The sequence below is a fragment of the Eurosta solidaginis genome, chromosome 3, assembly GCF_040869045.1.
Source record: "Eurosta solidaginis isolate ZX-2024a chromosome 3, ASM4086904v1, whole genome shotgun sequence".
NCBI lineage: Eukaryota > Metazoa > Arthropoda > Insecta > Diptera > Tephritidae > Eurosta > Eurosta solidaginis.
This window is the reverse complement of record NC_090321.1, coordinates 226283199-226299986: the sequence shown is the minus strand read 5'-3', so window position 1 is coordinate 226299986 and position 16788 is coordinate 226283199. Positions and strand designations below refer to the sequence as shown.

The 16788-nt window shown below is 36.7% G+C and overlaps 1 protein-coding gene across 1 annotated transcript in view; it reads right to left on the bottom strand.

Annotated features, from left to right (window-relative positions):
• Positions 1–16788, bottom strand: part of LOC137245146 (uncharacterized) — a 213639-nt gene that overhangs the window by 91005 nt on the left and 105846 nt on the right. The window contains exons 4-6 of the mRNA XM_067775333.1: positions 14969–15114; positions 12169–12607; positions 4546–4683 (exon numbers count right to left, since the gene is read on the bottom strand). Coding sequence (XP_067631434.1) covers positions 4546–4683; positions 12169–12607; positions 14969–15114 — 723 coding nt within the window. The remainder of the gene's footprint in view (positions 1–4545; positions 4684–12168; positions 12608–14968; positions 15115–16788) is intronic.

Genomic DNA, 16788 nt, shown 5'->3' with positions numbered 1-16788 from the left:
ATGTGTATACAATTAAAGGTATTAATGAGGGTTTTAAAAGGGAGTGGCCCTTCGTTGTATATGTTAAGGCGTTTTCGAGATATCGACCAAAATGAGGACCAGGGTGACCCAGAACATCATCTTTCGGGTACCGCTAATTTATTTATATATGTAATACCACGAACAGGCATTTGATTTCGCCCTGCAAAACTTTTTAATTTTCTTTTACTTAATATGGTAGGTGTCACACCCATTTTACAAAGTTTTTTCTAAAGTTATATTTTGCATCAAAAAACCAATCCAATCACCATATTTCATCCCTTTTTTCGTATTTGGTATATAACTATGGCATTTTTTTAATTTTTCGAACCTTTCGATATCGAAAAAGTGAGCGTTGTCATAGTCGGATTCCGCCAAATTTTAATACCAAGATAAAGTGAGTTCAGATAAGTACGTGAACTAAGTTTAGTAAAGATATACCGATTTTTGCTCAAGTTATCGTGTTATAGGGCGGAGCTACGCCCATTTTGAAATTTTCTTTTATTTTTGTAGTTAGTTCCACCATATCATTACTCGCGTTGAATGTTGACATAATTTACTTATATACTGTAAAGATATTCAATTTTTGTAAAACTTGACTTAAAACAGTTTTGTTTAAAGAGTGGGCGTGTTCGTCATCCGATTTTGCTTATTTAGAACACATATGGTAATAGGAGAAACGTTCCTGCTTAATTTCATCATGATATCTTCAACGGTTGCCAAATTACAGCTTGCAAAACTTTTATTTTATTTTAAATAACCTTCTTTTAAAAGTGAGCGGTGCCGCGCCCATTGCCCAAAATTTTACTAATTTTCTATTTTGCATCATAATACTAGGTTCAAACATACACCAAATTGGCAATTTATACTGTTGGGCAATTTATTACGCAATTTGTCATATAATAAATTGTAATAATAAATTGCCAATTTAAAAAAAAAAAGCGTAATAAATTGTTACAACCTGCAAATGCAACATTGTAAAGTGTGTTTATTGAGTATATTTAAACGTCACTTACGTATGGCTGAACTATATGGTTGGCTCATTTCATCAGCTGATTTTATGCCTTTCATTTCACTTGTGTAGGGACTGTCAAAAGAAGATGGCAAAATCAAAATGAAAACAAAACATTGAACACATTTTCTTACAACACACAAAAATTTCAAAGTTTTATGTTTTCATTCCATTCCATTCACCTAATACCAACACGCACATTTTGACAGTCTCAACAAAGATATGTCGTTACTGTAGAGATGAGCCAACCAGCTATCAAATTACTGTTGTGTAAGCTAAATAGAGTTGTATGAATACCACTCAATTTAAATCGAAATAGCCTCAATTTATTTTTCTGTTTGAACATAGTATAAGTTCAACTCACGTACCAAGTTTCATCGCTTTATCCGTCTTTGGTAATGAATTATCGCACTTTTTGTGTTTTTCGAAATTTTCGATATCGAAAAAGTGGGCGTGGTTATAGTCCGATTTCGTTCATTTTAAATAGCGGTCTGAGATGAGTTCCCAGGAACCTACGTACCAAATTTCATCAAGATACCTCAAAATTTACTCAAGTTATAGTGTTTACGACGGACGGACGGACATGGCTAAATGAATTTCTTTTTTCGCCCAGATCATTTTGATATATATGTCTATATCTATCTCGATAAGTTTATGCCGTTACAGGGTACCGTTATTTTAATATACTCTGTGAGCTCTGCTCAGCTGAGTATAAAATGGTCAGAAAACTTCAAATAAAACGATCTAAATCGCCGTAAAATTTTATCGTAATTTCAAATTATTTTTCGAAAACGTTTTTGCATACTAAAAACAAGGTCAGTGGACTCTAAAAAACGATCAAAATCTTCGTAATATTTAACCGTATTTTCAAATTTTTTACGGAAATGTTTTTGCACACATAAAAGATTTAGGGCACTCAAAATGAAACGTGCGAAGTTTTTGTGAAATTTTATCGAACGTTCGAATTTTTGCCGCTTCGAAAAATGCCACTGCTATTTTTCTGTTCACTGCTGTATAAAAAATTTAATTAACGAAAAAATTCAGAGAACTATAAATAAAAAGTTCGACGTTTTATCGAATTTTTTCGAAAACACTTTTGCATACTAAAAAAGTTCAGATAATTACAAATAAAAGGGTCGAAATTTTCGTAAAACGATACCGTATTTTCAATTGGAACGATTTGCCGTATTTTCAATTCTTTTTCGGTTCTTTTTCGAAAATGTTTTTGCATAATCACAAAAATTTAGGGAACCCAATATAAAACGTGCGAGATTTTTGTAAGACTTTCTCGAATGTTCCATTTTGTTTAGGCCACAGGCCTAAATATATCTGTCCTCCCTCGTAGCAATTTACTTAATTAACCAACACATTCATAAATATGTATTCACAAATACACACACGCGTTCATTTGTATAAGCTGCTATTGTTTATGCACATATACTTTAAATTTTTTTTACTTTACTGCTATGGACCGACTGTCAAGCGCGCGGCCTCTTTTGATCCAGCCGCCTAAGTGAAAGCATCCTGCCAACATACGTCCACGTAAGTGTCAATTTTCATATTGTATAATTTCATATCCACAACATTTGTTAAAATTTACTTTCTTAGCACTTGTTGTTCTTCAATTTATTTAATAAAAAAAGCTATCATATTGTTATTGAATTAAACCAAAATCTTCTTTTGTTGTTTTCCATTCTCTTCCTTTTTCCGCCTAAACACATTCCTTTGACGATTTCGTGGCGGCGCGCCGTTGCCACCACGAAATTGTACACATTTTTTTCGAAAACTGCTATTATTCTGTTCGTTGCTGTATAAAAAATAAAGTTTATGAAAAAATTCAGAGAAATTTATAGTTCTTAGTTAAAAGTTCGAAAATTCACTCGAACTATTTCCGAAAACATTTTTGCACGCTTAAAAAAGTTTAGAGAACTCTATACAAAACGATTGATATTTTCGTAAAGTTTTACCGTATTTTCAAACTTTTTTCGAAAACGTTTTTGAATACTCAAAAAAATTTAGTGAAGTCAATATGAAACGTGCCAAAGTTTTGACAAATTTTTTAAAATTTTCGAATTTTTTCGCAAAGTTTTTGAGATGGGAGCTCTTAGTTCATAGAATTTATTGAAAAACATGCCCACTGCTGTTCTTCTGTTCCCTGCTGTAAATCATCAGAAAATGGAAATTTTTGAGCTGTAAAATTGCTTGTGTTGTTTTTTTAAGCCACCACAAGACACAGCAGGTAGAATTGAAATTGCCCCTACCCAAAGGTTCGACCCAAAGGGGGGGACATCAGAATTCGTTTTAGAGGTATGGTTCCTTCGGCAAAGTTTCTTATTTTGATCCCTAGAGTACGATTTTCACAGAGCAATCAATGATCGATTTTTTAATCGACCCGCCCTAACATACATGGTTTTATTCTGAAGTCATTTTCCTTCAAGAGAAGCAAAAATCATACAGAGGCTGCTACTCATGAACTTGAGTGGGTAAAAATACAGTTTAACAATTGTAGTTATGAAAAAAAATTTCATGCCAAATTTCGTTCGGATTGAAAAATTTTTGTTCGACTTATGGCATTAGAAGTATTTTGGAAAGAATAACAAAAGAAGGGGCGGGACATGCTCATTTTCACAATTTGTTTAAGGTTTGTTCTTAGCTCAATCATACCACTACTGAGGTAGAATATCATTCAAATGTAGTTAAATACCATAGAGTTATTGCAAACTTAGTTAAGGTTACACCTTTAGGAAAAGTGGGCATGGTCATTAATCGATTTTTATTATCTTTACTCAGTCTATATAATTTTGCAAGGATATGTCTCTTTCAAATTTTAATGTAATATCACGTCCATAATCCAATTCTTTTTTCCAATTTATCAATTAAAGTAATACCCTGTGTACAAGTACAGCTGGGTATAAAAAAACTAAACCTAAAAGATTCTTTGAGGTTCACACCACGTTGAAAACCGAATTGACTAAGCATTCGTCTTAACAATCTAAATTCTGCTCTTGCGAATAAAATAGTCCAAAAACCGGTTACTTTAAATGATAAATTTTAAAAAGGATTAAAATTTTTGTTATATACAGTTTCTCAGATATTCATATCGGTCAAAACCAAAAAAAAAAAAAAAAAAAAAACAGTTGTACACCGTTGGAGGCACCGAAATGTACTTTATTTTCTTTATGTCATAAAAAATTGTGTTTAAGAATTAAATAGCGATATAGTTTTAGGCCAATATATGCTTTACCTTATAAAGAAGAGTGGGTTTTTGGCCCTAACTTAAATATTTAAACTTGAGATTTTTACTACATAAAATTAAATATTTAAAGATATATTCGAAATTTTAAGTATGCAGTCCATCTATACTCGACCAGACCTACAACTTGAGGTATGTCTCGCAAATAGTATATTTTTAATGTCCCACAGTGTAATTTTTTGCGTCGGTGTTATGAGTTATGACTAATTTCTAATTCTACGAATAAACGCCATTAAAGAACAAATACTAAATTAAAAATTACCCGCAATTGATGGTGGAATCAGCAAATCATTGGAGAAACTGCCGTTCAAGAGCTGCACTTTCCAAGCATTGATGCCCGGTACTCCAGGCGTTCCATCTTTACCAGCTTTACCAGGCCGCCCCCGAGGTCCAGCAATACCTGAAAAATTAAGAAAAATGTTTTGTTAGGTGGCATACATATCTCATAACTTAACATGTTCATAATTTTCTAATTTCGTAGTTTAAAACGCCATAGATCATGGGATTTAAGCTTTTTAAAATTCGAGGCTATTTTATACTTATTTTAATTCTTAAATTTCAAATTTTTGAACATGGCATGAACAAGGCTAAAAGTCTTAAAAAATCTTTTGAAGGGGTCTCAAGCCCCCTAATTTCAAACTTTTTGTAAATGCTTTAACTCTGAGTATACTTCCCATGAACCGCTAATATTAGTCGGGGCTGACAAGCGCGATTAACAGCTTCCGCAACCCAATTGTCAACCTCACTTGCGCGAGGCGAACGCTGTTACAGATATGAATGTATCATACACATATTAATAGGCTATGGCAACCCCAAGTATCTCGTGAAACTTGGGGCTAGAGGGGGAGCGTTATGGCCTACAACATTCAATGCGATCATCTCAAATCTTTCCGGATGTTGCTTGTTGCCGGAACGTACTGGATCGATTTATCGATTTGCTATTAATTTTTTACTGACGTGTTATCAAAAAGTTGTCGATTTGATGTCGAAAAGTTATTAACCCATATGTTATCGGCGTGTTTCCGACGACTTTATTATAAAAACAGTGATATATTTGGAACCTATCGATAACAAGCCTATAAAAAATCCATAAGAAGACGATGATGCAGTGATAGCAATCCGATAGTTGGTGTCAGTTGTTACAGGTAAGAAGCCGATTCCGATTACAAAGTGAGGGGTCTAGGCAATTTTGGAAAAGTGAGCAGTTATACACGTTTTGAAACAGGCAGCCTTGGACAGGCTCTCTGTTCACCGATCTACCGGTGATTCCGACATATGTGCACCGAGCCGCTGGTTGTTTTGAATTCTACGCACCCATTCTAGGTTATACAGACATTGGCTTATTGCTCACTGATATACCGCTTATTTCGATAATCGCTTATCACTTAACTTAAGCATAGAGCGATCCAATGGACTTGGAGCCATTTTCGTTATTACAACTACAATTACATTTATGGTTCAAACGGTATTTATTGGGCATTCGTCACCGTGTGCACCAATTAATTACCCTTATTCTAACAGGGGTTTGTCACCTGCCACCTGTTCATGGAAGGCGCGGGAATAATATCGATGATGACGGGGTCCTCTGCCGGATATTGATCGGGTAAGTTTCACGAACTATTACCTTTTAGGTACCATCTTGGATACAATTTCATAAAACCACGTTGAATCTTTTAGGCCTGTGGATTTAAATAGACTCTTATGACAGGCATTCGTAACGCGGGAATATTCTAAGCTCCTTAGTTCGCTTGGGGGTTGCCACTCTTCGTCATTGTGTATGTGGAATTCATTAGAAAAATAACCTCAAACAAGTAAGGAGGGCTAAGTTCGGGTCTAACCGATCATTACATACTCAGCTGAGAGCTTTGGAGACAAAATAAGGGAAAATCACCACGTAAGAAAATGCACCTAGGGTAACCCTGGAATGTGTTATCAAATGGAAGGTATTAAAGAGTATCTTAAAACGGAGTGGGCCATGGTCCTATAGGTGGGCGCCATTTCGGGATATCGCCGTAAAGGTGGACCAGGGGTGACACTAGAATGTATTTGTACGATATGGATATCAAAAAAAAAGTTGTTTATGAGTATTTTAAAAGGGAGTGGGCCTTAGCTCTATAGGTGAATGCCTTTTCGAGATATCGCCATAAAGGTGGACCAGGGGTGACTCTAGAATTCGTTTGTACGATATGGGTATCAAATGAAATGTGTTAATGATTATTTAAAAGGGAGTGGGCCTTAGTTCTATAGGTGGACGCCTTTTCGAGATATTGCCATAAAGGGGGACCAGGAGTGACTCTAGAATGCGTTTGTACGATATGGGTATCAAATGAAAGGTATTAATGATTATTTGAAACGGAGTGGGCCTTAGTTCTATAGGTGGACGCCTTTTCGAGATATCGCCATAAAGGTGGACCAGGGGTGACTCAATAATGTGTTTGTACAACGTGGGTATCAAATTAAAGGTATTAATGAGGGTTTTAAAAGGAAGTGGCTCTTCGTTGTATATGTGAAGGCGTTTTCGAGATATCGTCCAAAATGTGGACCAGGGTGACCAAGAACATCATCTGTCGGGTACCGTCTAATTTATTTATATATGTAACTAGCAGACCCGTCAGACGTTGTTCTGCCCTAAATTTGGTCTATCTACATACATTTTAATAAGCTTTTTCCGTCTAACTCTGAGACCCTAGTCACCCAGCGGTATAAAAATTACTCTGTACTAAAGCACTTATCAACAGTTTCAATTTGATAACCATAATGTAAAAACACATCCTAGTGTTACCGTGATCCACGTGTTGGCCTATATCTCGAGACCCTTCACAAATAGGTATGAAAACTACCCTGTACTAAAGCACTCATCAACAGATTTCATTTGTTATCCATATTGTATAAACACTTTCCAGGGGCACCCGGGTCCACGTTTTGGTCTCAATCTCGAGACCCTAGTCACCAACAGGTATGAAAACTACCCTGTACTAAAGAACTCATCAACAGCTTTCACTTGTTATCCATATTCTATAAACACATTCTAGAGGTACCCGCGTTCACGTTTTCGCTTATATCTCGAGACCCTAGTTACCCGCGGGTACGAAAAATACCCCGTATCAAAGTACTCATAAACAGCTTCCATTTGATACCCATATTGCACAAAGATATCCCAGGATTACACAGGTCCACGTTTGGATCTCAAGACCCTAGCCAGAACGGGATAAAAATTATCCTATGTCTGTCTCCTGGTTCTGAGCTACCCCTCCACCAATTTTCAGCGAAATATATACATCCGTTCCTTCCCCTTCAATCACTCTTTATCTATTAAAAAAAAGCGCTTCAAAATCCGTTGCGTGTTTTTAAAGGTTTAAGCATTCAAAGGGACATAGCGGCAGAAAAAGCGACTTTGTTTTATACTATGTAGTGATGTACATCCATACATACCTATAAACCTACGCACGAAGTTAAATAACGCAGCGAATGCTATATATGTACGTATGTATGTGTCGCATCATGCCTCACTCAAAAGCAATTAGCGCGCACAGTTCACAGCGAACAATGACACAAACAAATTTGTTGGTAAAAATGTTACTTTTGTTTAAACAATTTGGCTGATATAAGAAAGGAATCAAGTATTGATGCAGATCGAAGGTAAATATTTAAAAGTTTTACTGGAAAGTAGAATTTTTTAAATCCATCCATTCGTTTAAGAGTTATAGCCGTGTAAACAAAAATTTTATGATTTTTTACTACATTTTGGCAATTTGCTACGCCCCTATAATATATATCATCAAATTATATTAACTGTACCATCTCACGTAGCTAAACTTTCAAATGCAAAAACCGTTTTAAAATCGGGGCATTCTGTGTGAAGTTATGTGCATATGGCATTTAGCGACTTTATTTTATAAGATTTATAGATAGATAGATAGATACCACGAGCAGTATTCCTGCCAAGATTCCATGGGCTTTTGATTTCGCCCTGCGCAACTTTTTCATTTTCTTCTACTTAATATGGTAGATGTCACACCCATTTTAAAAAGTTTTTTCTAAAGTTATATTTTGCGTCAATAAACCAATCCAATTACCATGTTTCATCCCTTTTTTCATATTTGGTAAAGAATTATGGAATTTTTTTAATTTTTCGCAATTATCGATATCGAAAAAGTGGGCGTGGTCATAGTCGGATTTCGGCCATTTTTTTGTACCAAGATAAAGTGAGTTACGATAAGTACGTGAACTAAGTTTAGTAAAGATATATCGATTTTTGCTCAAGTTATCGTGTTAACGGCCGAGCGGAAGGACAGACGGTCGACTGTGTATAAAAACTGGGCGTGGCTTCAACCGATTTCACACATTTTCACAGAAAATAGTTATCTATGCCCCTACCAAATTTCACAAGGATTGGTAAATTTTTGTTCCACTTATGGCATTAAAAGTATTCTAGACAAATTAAATGAAAAAGGGCGGAGCCACGCCCATTTTACAATTTTCTTTTATTTTTGTTTTTTGTTGCACCATATCATTACTGGTGTTCAATATTGACATAAGTTACTTATATACTGTAAAGATATTTAATTTTTTTGTTAAAATTTGGCTTTAAAAAAAACTTTTTTTTTTAAAGCCGGCGTGTTCTTCATCCGATTTTGCTAATTTTTATTTAGCACACATATAGTAATAGGAGTAACGTTCCTGTCATATTTCATCATAGTATCTTCAACGACTGCCAAATTACAGCTTGCAAGACTTTTAAATTACCTTCTTTTAAAATTGGGCGGTGTCACGCCCGTTGTCAAAAATTTTACTAATTTTCTATTCTGCGTCATAAGGTCAACCCACCTACCAAGTTTCATCGCTGTATCCGTCTTTGATATATCGCATTTTTTCGGTTTGTCGAAATTTTCGATATCGAAAAATTGGGCGTGGTTATAGTCCGATACGTTTTCTAGCGTTTTAAATAGCGATCTGAGATGAGTGCCCAGGAACCTATATACAAAATTTCATCAAGATACCTCAAAATTTACTCAAGTTATCGTGTTTACGGATAGACGGACGGACGGACATGGCTAAATGAATTTCGCCCAGATCATTTTGATATATACAAGTCTATATCTATCTCGATTAGTTTATGCCGTTACGGATTACCGTTATGCGAACAAAATTAATATACTCTGTGAGCTCTGCTCAGAAAAAAACCCTCTACACGACTTCGGATGCGCTGATTGTGAAATGTTGTTTATAGGGTTGCCACCTAATCTTATTGTATATATAAATTTGAAAATCTTTAAAATATAAAAAAATTGAGTGAGATATCATGCAATGGGTTGGAAGAGAAAGGTATGTTTCTGAAGTCGTAATTTTATAGAAATTATACACAGGTTTGCCACCTAGGATTGGCACCAAACCTTTCGATACATAAAAAGAAAGTAGATAATCCCACTTACATCTTTTAGCTTTTGCCCATCACACTATTATAAGCTCTTGGCAACACAGTTACTCAACACTTTGAAAGTAGCAACAAACCAAAAACGTTGCTAAAGGTAAATAAACAATGTAAAGGAAAGAGTGATATAAACAACAAAACAAACCAATAAGTAAGTCCACAAATGAAACAATAAAGCAACTTCTATAGAAAAAAAAACATAGAAAAAAAAAAAAAAAACAAACAAAAACCAAAAAAGCAAAAATAAATGCATAGCAAGAACGAAACTGAAACAAATAAACTTAGATTGGCCGAATAAGTCAACAACACGAACACAAATCAGTGGCGAAAGGAAAATGTTTAAAAGTAGGAAAGTCAACGTACCTTCCAAAAATCATACATATAAACTCATTCGGATTTTTAATTGTGCCATGAGAAAGTGTGGCCCATTCAACTGTTCATTTTCGGTGTAAAACTTCTGCAACACCCCACAAGTATGAAATTTCAGCTAAGCGGAAAAAAAGTGAAACATTTTTGTTGCTATAGGGTCACCTTTTTCAAGAGCTCTAAGATTCGTGTGCTTTTTGAAATGTCGCAGAGTCTGTTGTAAAAGTGGTTAAAGTTTGAAGAGCTTCTAAAGGATTTAGTTTGGTCGTTTTGCATGAAGTGGTTGTATATCTGTTTATATTTGCTTGAATAGTAACAGCAGGCAGATGATAAGCAAAGCAAATTGAAATCGTATATATGTATGTGTGTATAAGCAAGTATCTAAACATAGAGGTTTTATGGCTCAATGCAAAACTAAAAAATGTTGTGGCAGTCAAGAATCGTGTTCTTAGAACGACTTTGGCTAAAATGCAAATAAATGATAAGTTGCTGAACGCACTAAGGATAATTCTTAGAATACGCTCGTCATTAAGGTATGTTTGGCATGAAAAGTGACGCAAATCACAATCCTGCAGCGAACCTCAGCACTGGCTTTAAACGCATATCGCTTAGCCTATTTTGTCCGTTTTTGCCTTATCTGAAGCCTCCTTTGGTTTCGAATGGCTCGCAGAAGTCCTTCTCAATTCTTACGTAGTTTGTGGTGTTGCTCTACGTCATTCGGCAGAGCCTTATTAACTTTTCAGGGGTCTTAAATTCAGACATAGCAGCAATCAATCAGCTTCTTTTTGTGGAGGCAAAGGCTATTTTGAAGTCAACAAAAACATGGTAGGTATCGATTTTATAGTGAGACTGATTCAGTATCCGGCGCAGCTTGAAGATCTGGTCGATAGTAGGCTTACCAGGTCTGAAGACGCACTGTTGAGGTTCAATCAGTTTGTTGACTATGGGCCGCGGTAATTGGCGTGGTTTTCGGGATCTCGTTTCCTGTGGATTGAGGAGAGCACACTTAAATTCTAATCTGAAGACATGTGCTCATCCGACCATACTTCGCGTAGGAGCTGATGCATTCTCTTTACCAATTCTTTTTCTCCGTATTTTAACAGCTCAGCGGGTCCTTAGTCATTACCTGACGCCTTGTGATTTTTTAGCTAGAATATTGCCATTCTCAATTATAAACTATTAACAAATCTTGGATATGTTATTTTTGCTGTGATGACTACCATGGCAAACTTTTAAGACTAAAATTTGAGGGCATTTACCTGAATTCTTTACTCTTTTGGGGAAGGCAGAGTTTTTTATTAAGCTAGTTAGTGGTCTTTTAAAGGAAAATGCTGGCATTCCCGCAAAACAGAAAGTACAATGAGCCAAGCAAAGCAGAGCGACAAACAAGCGCAGTTCGTAGCCACGCTGTCGACTTTGTTATTCACATTAAGGCAAAGTTTTTCATATATAAACTCTGCAAAGGGAATATGGGGCCTCCTTTTATCACAAACTTTATCGTGATCGAGGAACGTGAAACTGAGTCGGTCAAATCGTGATTGACGGAGGACGTTCGGGAGGCTTTCACTATCTTACCCAGAACTACTTCCAGTTATTCTTAAAGCGTCCTGTTTACCACACTTTAGCTTCTGCGTCACAGCAGATGTGAAGGCTCCGCAAAGCCACTGAAATGGTAGAAGGTGTAAAGAAAATAAGTACAAGGCACGACATACCTCCTAGAAGCTTTATTCCGAACTTCTCTTCCAACTTGCGCCGTTTAATTTTTTTTTCGTAAAAGTTGTCGGGACGGAACTGACATGCAAGCAGATTCATTTTCGCTAGGAAGCTTTTCATGGCGGAAATACACTCGGAGTGTTTGCCAAACCACTGCCGCTTGCCGACCCGGCCCGAAAAATTTTTTAAACTATAAAAAAAAAATGTTTTTAAAAATTTTGATGTTGCTTTTATCGGACACTACCGTCACACTACGTAACAAGGAGGCTTCCCCCAGCTATTTATCGAGTTTTACTTAACTTTCTTTCTATAAACAACTTATATTTTAAACATGTTCACATTTCCATACATAAATATACCAAATATCTCACTTACCTTTTAGTCCTCTCTCGCCTGGCGGTCCTTGCGCTCCTTTCGGACCCATCTCTCCATCTTTACCATCTTTTCCATTCAAGCCATCACGTCCATCCAAGCCAGGCAGACCATCTTTTCCGGGTATACCATCGGCACCGGCACGTCCAGGCACACCATCCAAACCAGGCTCACCAGGTACACCATCACGTCCGTCAAGTCCAGCACGCCCTGGTATACCAATATCGCCTTTGGGGCCACGTGGTCCTATAGGACCGTTTGCGCCATCTACTCCACGCGGACCTGGCAACCCAACATCACCGCGATTTCCTTTTGGTCCCGGAATACCGGGAAGTCCTGGTGAACCAGTAGTGCCTTTGGGACCGACTGGTCCTGGGGGACCCTGTGGCGCTGGCGGACAGTAATCTTGTGTACCTTTGCAGAAACCGGTTATAATTTTTTCCTGTAGAACATTGAATTTAATTTTTATTTTGTTTTATTGCATTTCAAATTAATGTGAAATTTCAGAGGTGGGCGATAAGGAATGTATATACAATCGAATACAGCTATCTTTAAGGTTACCCAAAACGTGCTTCTGCGATGATGTGTAGCCTCAATTGATGAGGAAATAAATACTTAGAGGAACAACAAACTGGAAAGATAACAGAACTGACTCTTTATACAGAAGAAGTCCCTTTAACTCTGAACCAAGCTTCCAATATCACTTAGGTGTCAACAGCTCCTCAAGATATTTTTTTATTCCTGGAAGCCTTGGCTGTTGATTTTCCCATAATTGATTTTCGAGCTAATGTTAAACGCACTAACTCTGTTTTTTCGCTTGATCCTGAGATATGCTTCTATCCAGTCAGGTGCTTCAGTGTTTTTTTTACGATTCCCTTCATGAGGTAAAAACACAAATGGTGAAAGCCGATCTCATAGACATCACAACAGAACATTTTATACCTAAGGGAATATTGTTTGGTCAAACAGATGAAAAGGGGAAAGTTGCAGACGCTATAATGATGAGGAAACAACACCAGGATTTGAAGTTGTAGTGTAGCACAACTCTTTCAAAGGATAGACACTACAATTTACAGATTCTTTAAACCAATTGTGAACCTCACGTATCCCTAGCGAATCCTTTTTATTACGCAGGTAAAATTCTGGCCACCGCAAGTTTCTCACTGAAGGAGTTGGATGACTTAGAAGATTCCACGTGGTTGTTGTTGTTGTGACAGTGCTTCGCCCGATCCAATAGGCGCGACCACTCACAAATTTAAGACTTTAACCCATTACAGTATCCAGATCGAAGTTGAGCTATAGTGACGGGTGTCTCCTTGGGAAAATTTCCTCTTCTGAGAGTTCAGGGAATTCAACTTTAGGTGCGGGGTTCGCAGTGTTTTGACAGACCTGTATCTTCTTTCAGTGAGTAACCTGTACGCTCGGCGATCATATCGGGCACACGTAGCTCGCAAGAGGCTGGCCAATTACTGTGTAAGTGGTAACGAGAGTGTCTTTATCTTTAACGCAAGTGCTGCCAGCAAGAGATTTGAGGATTTTGTTACGGTTGTGGATTTAAGGTACAATTGTGGATGCATGCACGCCACACTGTATATCCTAATCGATTGTCACACCCAATATTTTTGGGTGTAAGATAATCGGTAGCGTTATGCCATCGACGTGATCATATAAAATGGTTCCTGACTTGATTGAGCTAATCTTTAAATGGCGCTGTTTTCAGCTAACGTACGGGATCAACTTCCGGCAAAGGACCATCAACATCGATATAACTCCCCTGACCTTGCTTATCGCTAAAAGGCGAAAGAATTCTCTTAAATTTATAGTTACAGTAATCCCCACGATTATGGTGACAGCTATGGTTATGATTACGGTCACGTTTACGGTAATGGTTATGGTTATGGTTACGGTCATGGTTACGGTTATGGGTAAGGTTATTGTAGCGGTTGTGAATGGTTTATGATTACGGTTGTGGTGGTTATGATTACGGTAGTAGTTACAGTTATAGTTAGATTGTGGCTCCCTTTAAGCTAACGATTATATTTTCGGTTACTTCGACAGTAGTTCTTACGGCCATGATTATGGTTAATGTTATGGTTGTGTTTCTGTTAGTGTCATAGTCATGGTAAATATTACGTTTAAGCTTATGATTATGGTGATGGTAACGGCAATGTTTACAGTTATAGTAACGGTTACGGTTACGGTTGTGGTAACGAGTATGGTTATGGTTTTGATTTCGGTTACCATAGTATGATGATTAAGTTTACTATTATTGTTATGCTTATGGTTATGGTTGAGGTTTCGGTAATAGTTGTTAAAATAGTTTCGATAATCGTTACGGTTATTGTTACAGTTATGTTTATGATTATATTTTCGCTCACTCCTCCTAATACCGTCATGACTAGGAAATATTATCGTAACAGTTTCAGTCATGTTACGGTACCAGTTGTCGTTATGACAGTGCCTTTTGCTGTACGTGTCATAATTTTGGTTATAGTTGTGGGAGTCTTTGTATAATAAATTGCGGGTGACATTGTGGTTATGGTTAGGATTACGGCTATAATTATTTCTATGGATACGTTTATGATTACGGTTATGTTTTCGGTTAGAGCCATGGACTAGTTACATTTCTCGGCACTGTCACTTTAACCGACATAGGTTTGGTAATAGTTAAGGCTATGGCTATGTAAAGTATAAAAAATGATATGTACTTTCGCCCACCTCTGTATAGGAAAATAACTAAAATCTAAATTCAAATTATAGCAAATATTTACTCTGCTTTGCACAGGCTCAACTTAAAGCTTACCGGCACACGGCAATAGGTATTCAAATAAATCCATTCATCTCCACCCGGCGCTGCACCTTTCAATCCAGTTCGTTTACGTATTTCCTTATCTTGTTCTTCGAGTACTTTTCTATGGTCGGGATTGAAAAACTCTATAAAAGGATCAGCTGCAACAAATAGAAAACATAAACAATATCAATGGAAATTTCACATTTTCACAACACACACAACCACATATGCCAGCTTTTCCATGCTAAAGAAAAATCGCTATGAAAATTGTAGCGTAAATCATTGCAGGAATAAAAAAAAAATAAGAAGATGCACGAATGAATAAACTGAGCAGATGGAAAAGCAAACAGATGGAAAATTTTACTTTAGTGAACAAAATTGCTTGACAACGGGGGAGTAAATTACATTTTCGTCGAAAAATTATTTTTGCACCTAAGAAGCGCGTAAAATTTAAAACGAAAATAAAATATGAGAAAGCGCAACAAATTTAAATTCAAACCAATTTTGATAACATTAAATGTTTTGGTCAACGAATTACTTTTGATTTTTTCTGTGCGGACAGTGTTTAAGATTTTAACGATTAATGATTTCAAGCAACCTAAAGCAAATTTTGTCCATTTTGGGTTGTTGATGAGACGCGTAGACAAACTTGATAAATGATTTTATTGGATAAGACAAATTGGATAAGTTTTTTGTAATGCACCTATAGACATACATACATATATACAAATTAATAGGGTCGCTTTAAGATGATATAATCTTATTTAAATGGTGTATGTGTATTTAAGTTTCACACATAAAGTACATTTTTCAACTTAAGATTTGTAAAAGTTTTTTACGAAAATATGTGTGGCATTCACCTTCTTATTTTTACGGTAACGGTTATAATTACGATTTTGGTTACTGTTATGTTTCAGTTTATGATTACGTTTATGTTTAAGGTTATGGTAACGGTTATGATTACAGTTATGGTTACGGCTATGGTAACGGTTGTGGCTACGGTTATGTTTACGGGAATGGTAGCGATTATGGTTACGGCTATGGTTACGGTTGTGATTATGGTTTCGGTAATAGTTTTTAAAATGGTTTCGGTAACAGTTACGAGTGTTGTTACAGTTATGTTTACGATTATGTTTTCGTTCACTCCTACGGTGTTTCGATAGGGTGTTTGAGTTTGGTCGTTAAATAAACTTCTGGTAACAATACGGACTCATTCAGTCTATGTTAGGTCCTCATCGGCCTCTCTGTCTAATGGGGAGTACTCTTGCCTCACTGCGAATATGATGTTCTGGAGACATAAAAAGATAAGAAGATAGCTCGTAGTGATTTAAGGAGCATTGTTTTGACAGGACTGTATTTTCTTTCAGTGAGTAACCTTAATGCTCGGCGACCATATCGAGGACGCGTAGCTTGCAAGCGGCCGGCCAATTTCTGTGTAGGTGGTAATGAGAACCTCTTTATCTTTATCGCAAGTGCTGCCAGCAAGAGATTTGAGGATTTTGTTACGGTTCTGGATTTAAGGTACAATTGCGGATGCATGCACGCAAAACTGTAGATCCTAATCCAATGTCGCACACAGTATTTTTGGGTGTAGGACAGTCGGTAGCGCTATGCCATCGACGTGGTCATATAAAATGGTTCCCCACATGATCGGACTTGCATTTTAATGCCGATATTTTCAGCAAACGTACGGGATCAACATACGGCAAAGGACCATCAACATCGATATAACTCCCCAAACCTTGCAGGAGTATCCTTATCGTTACGGTTATGTTTAAGCTTATTGTTACGGCTATGGTTACGATTACGATTATGGTTACGGCTATGGTAAT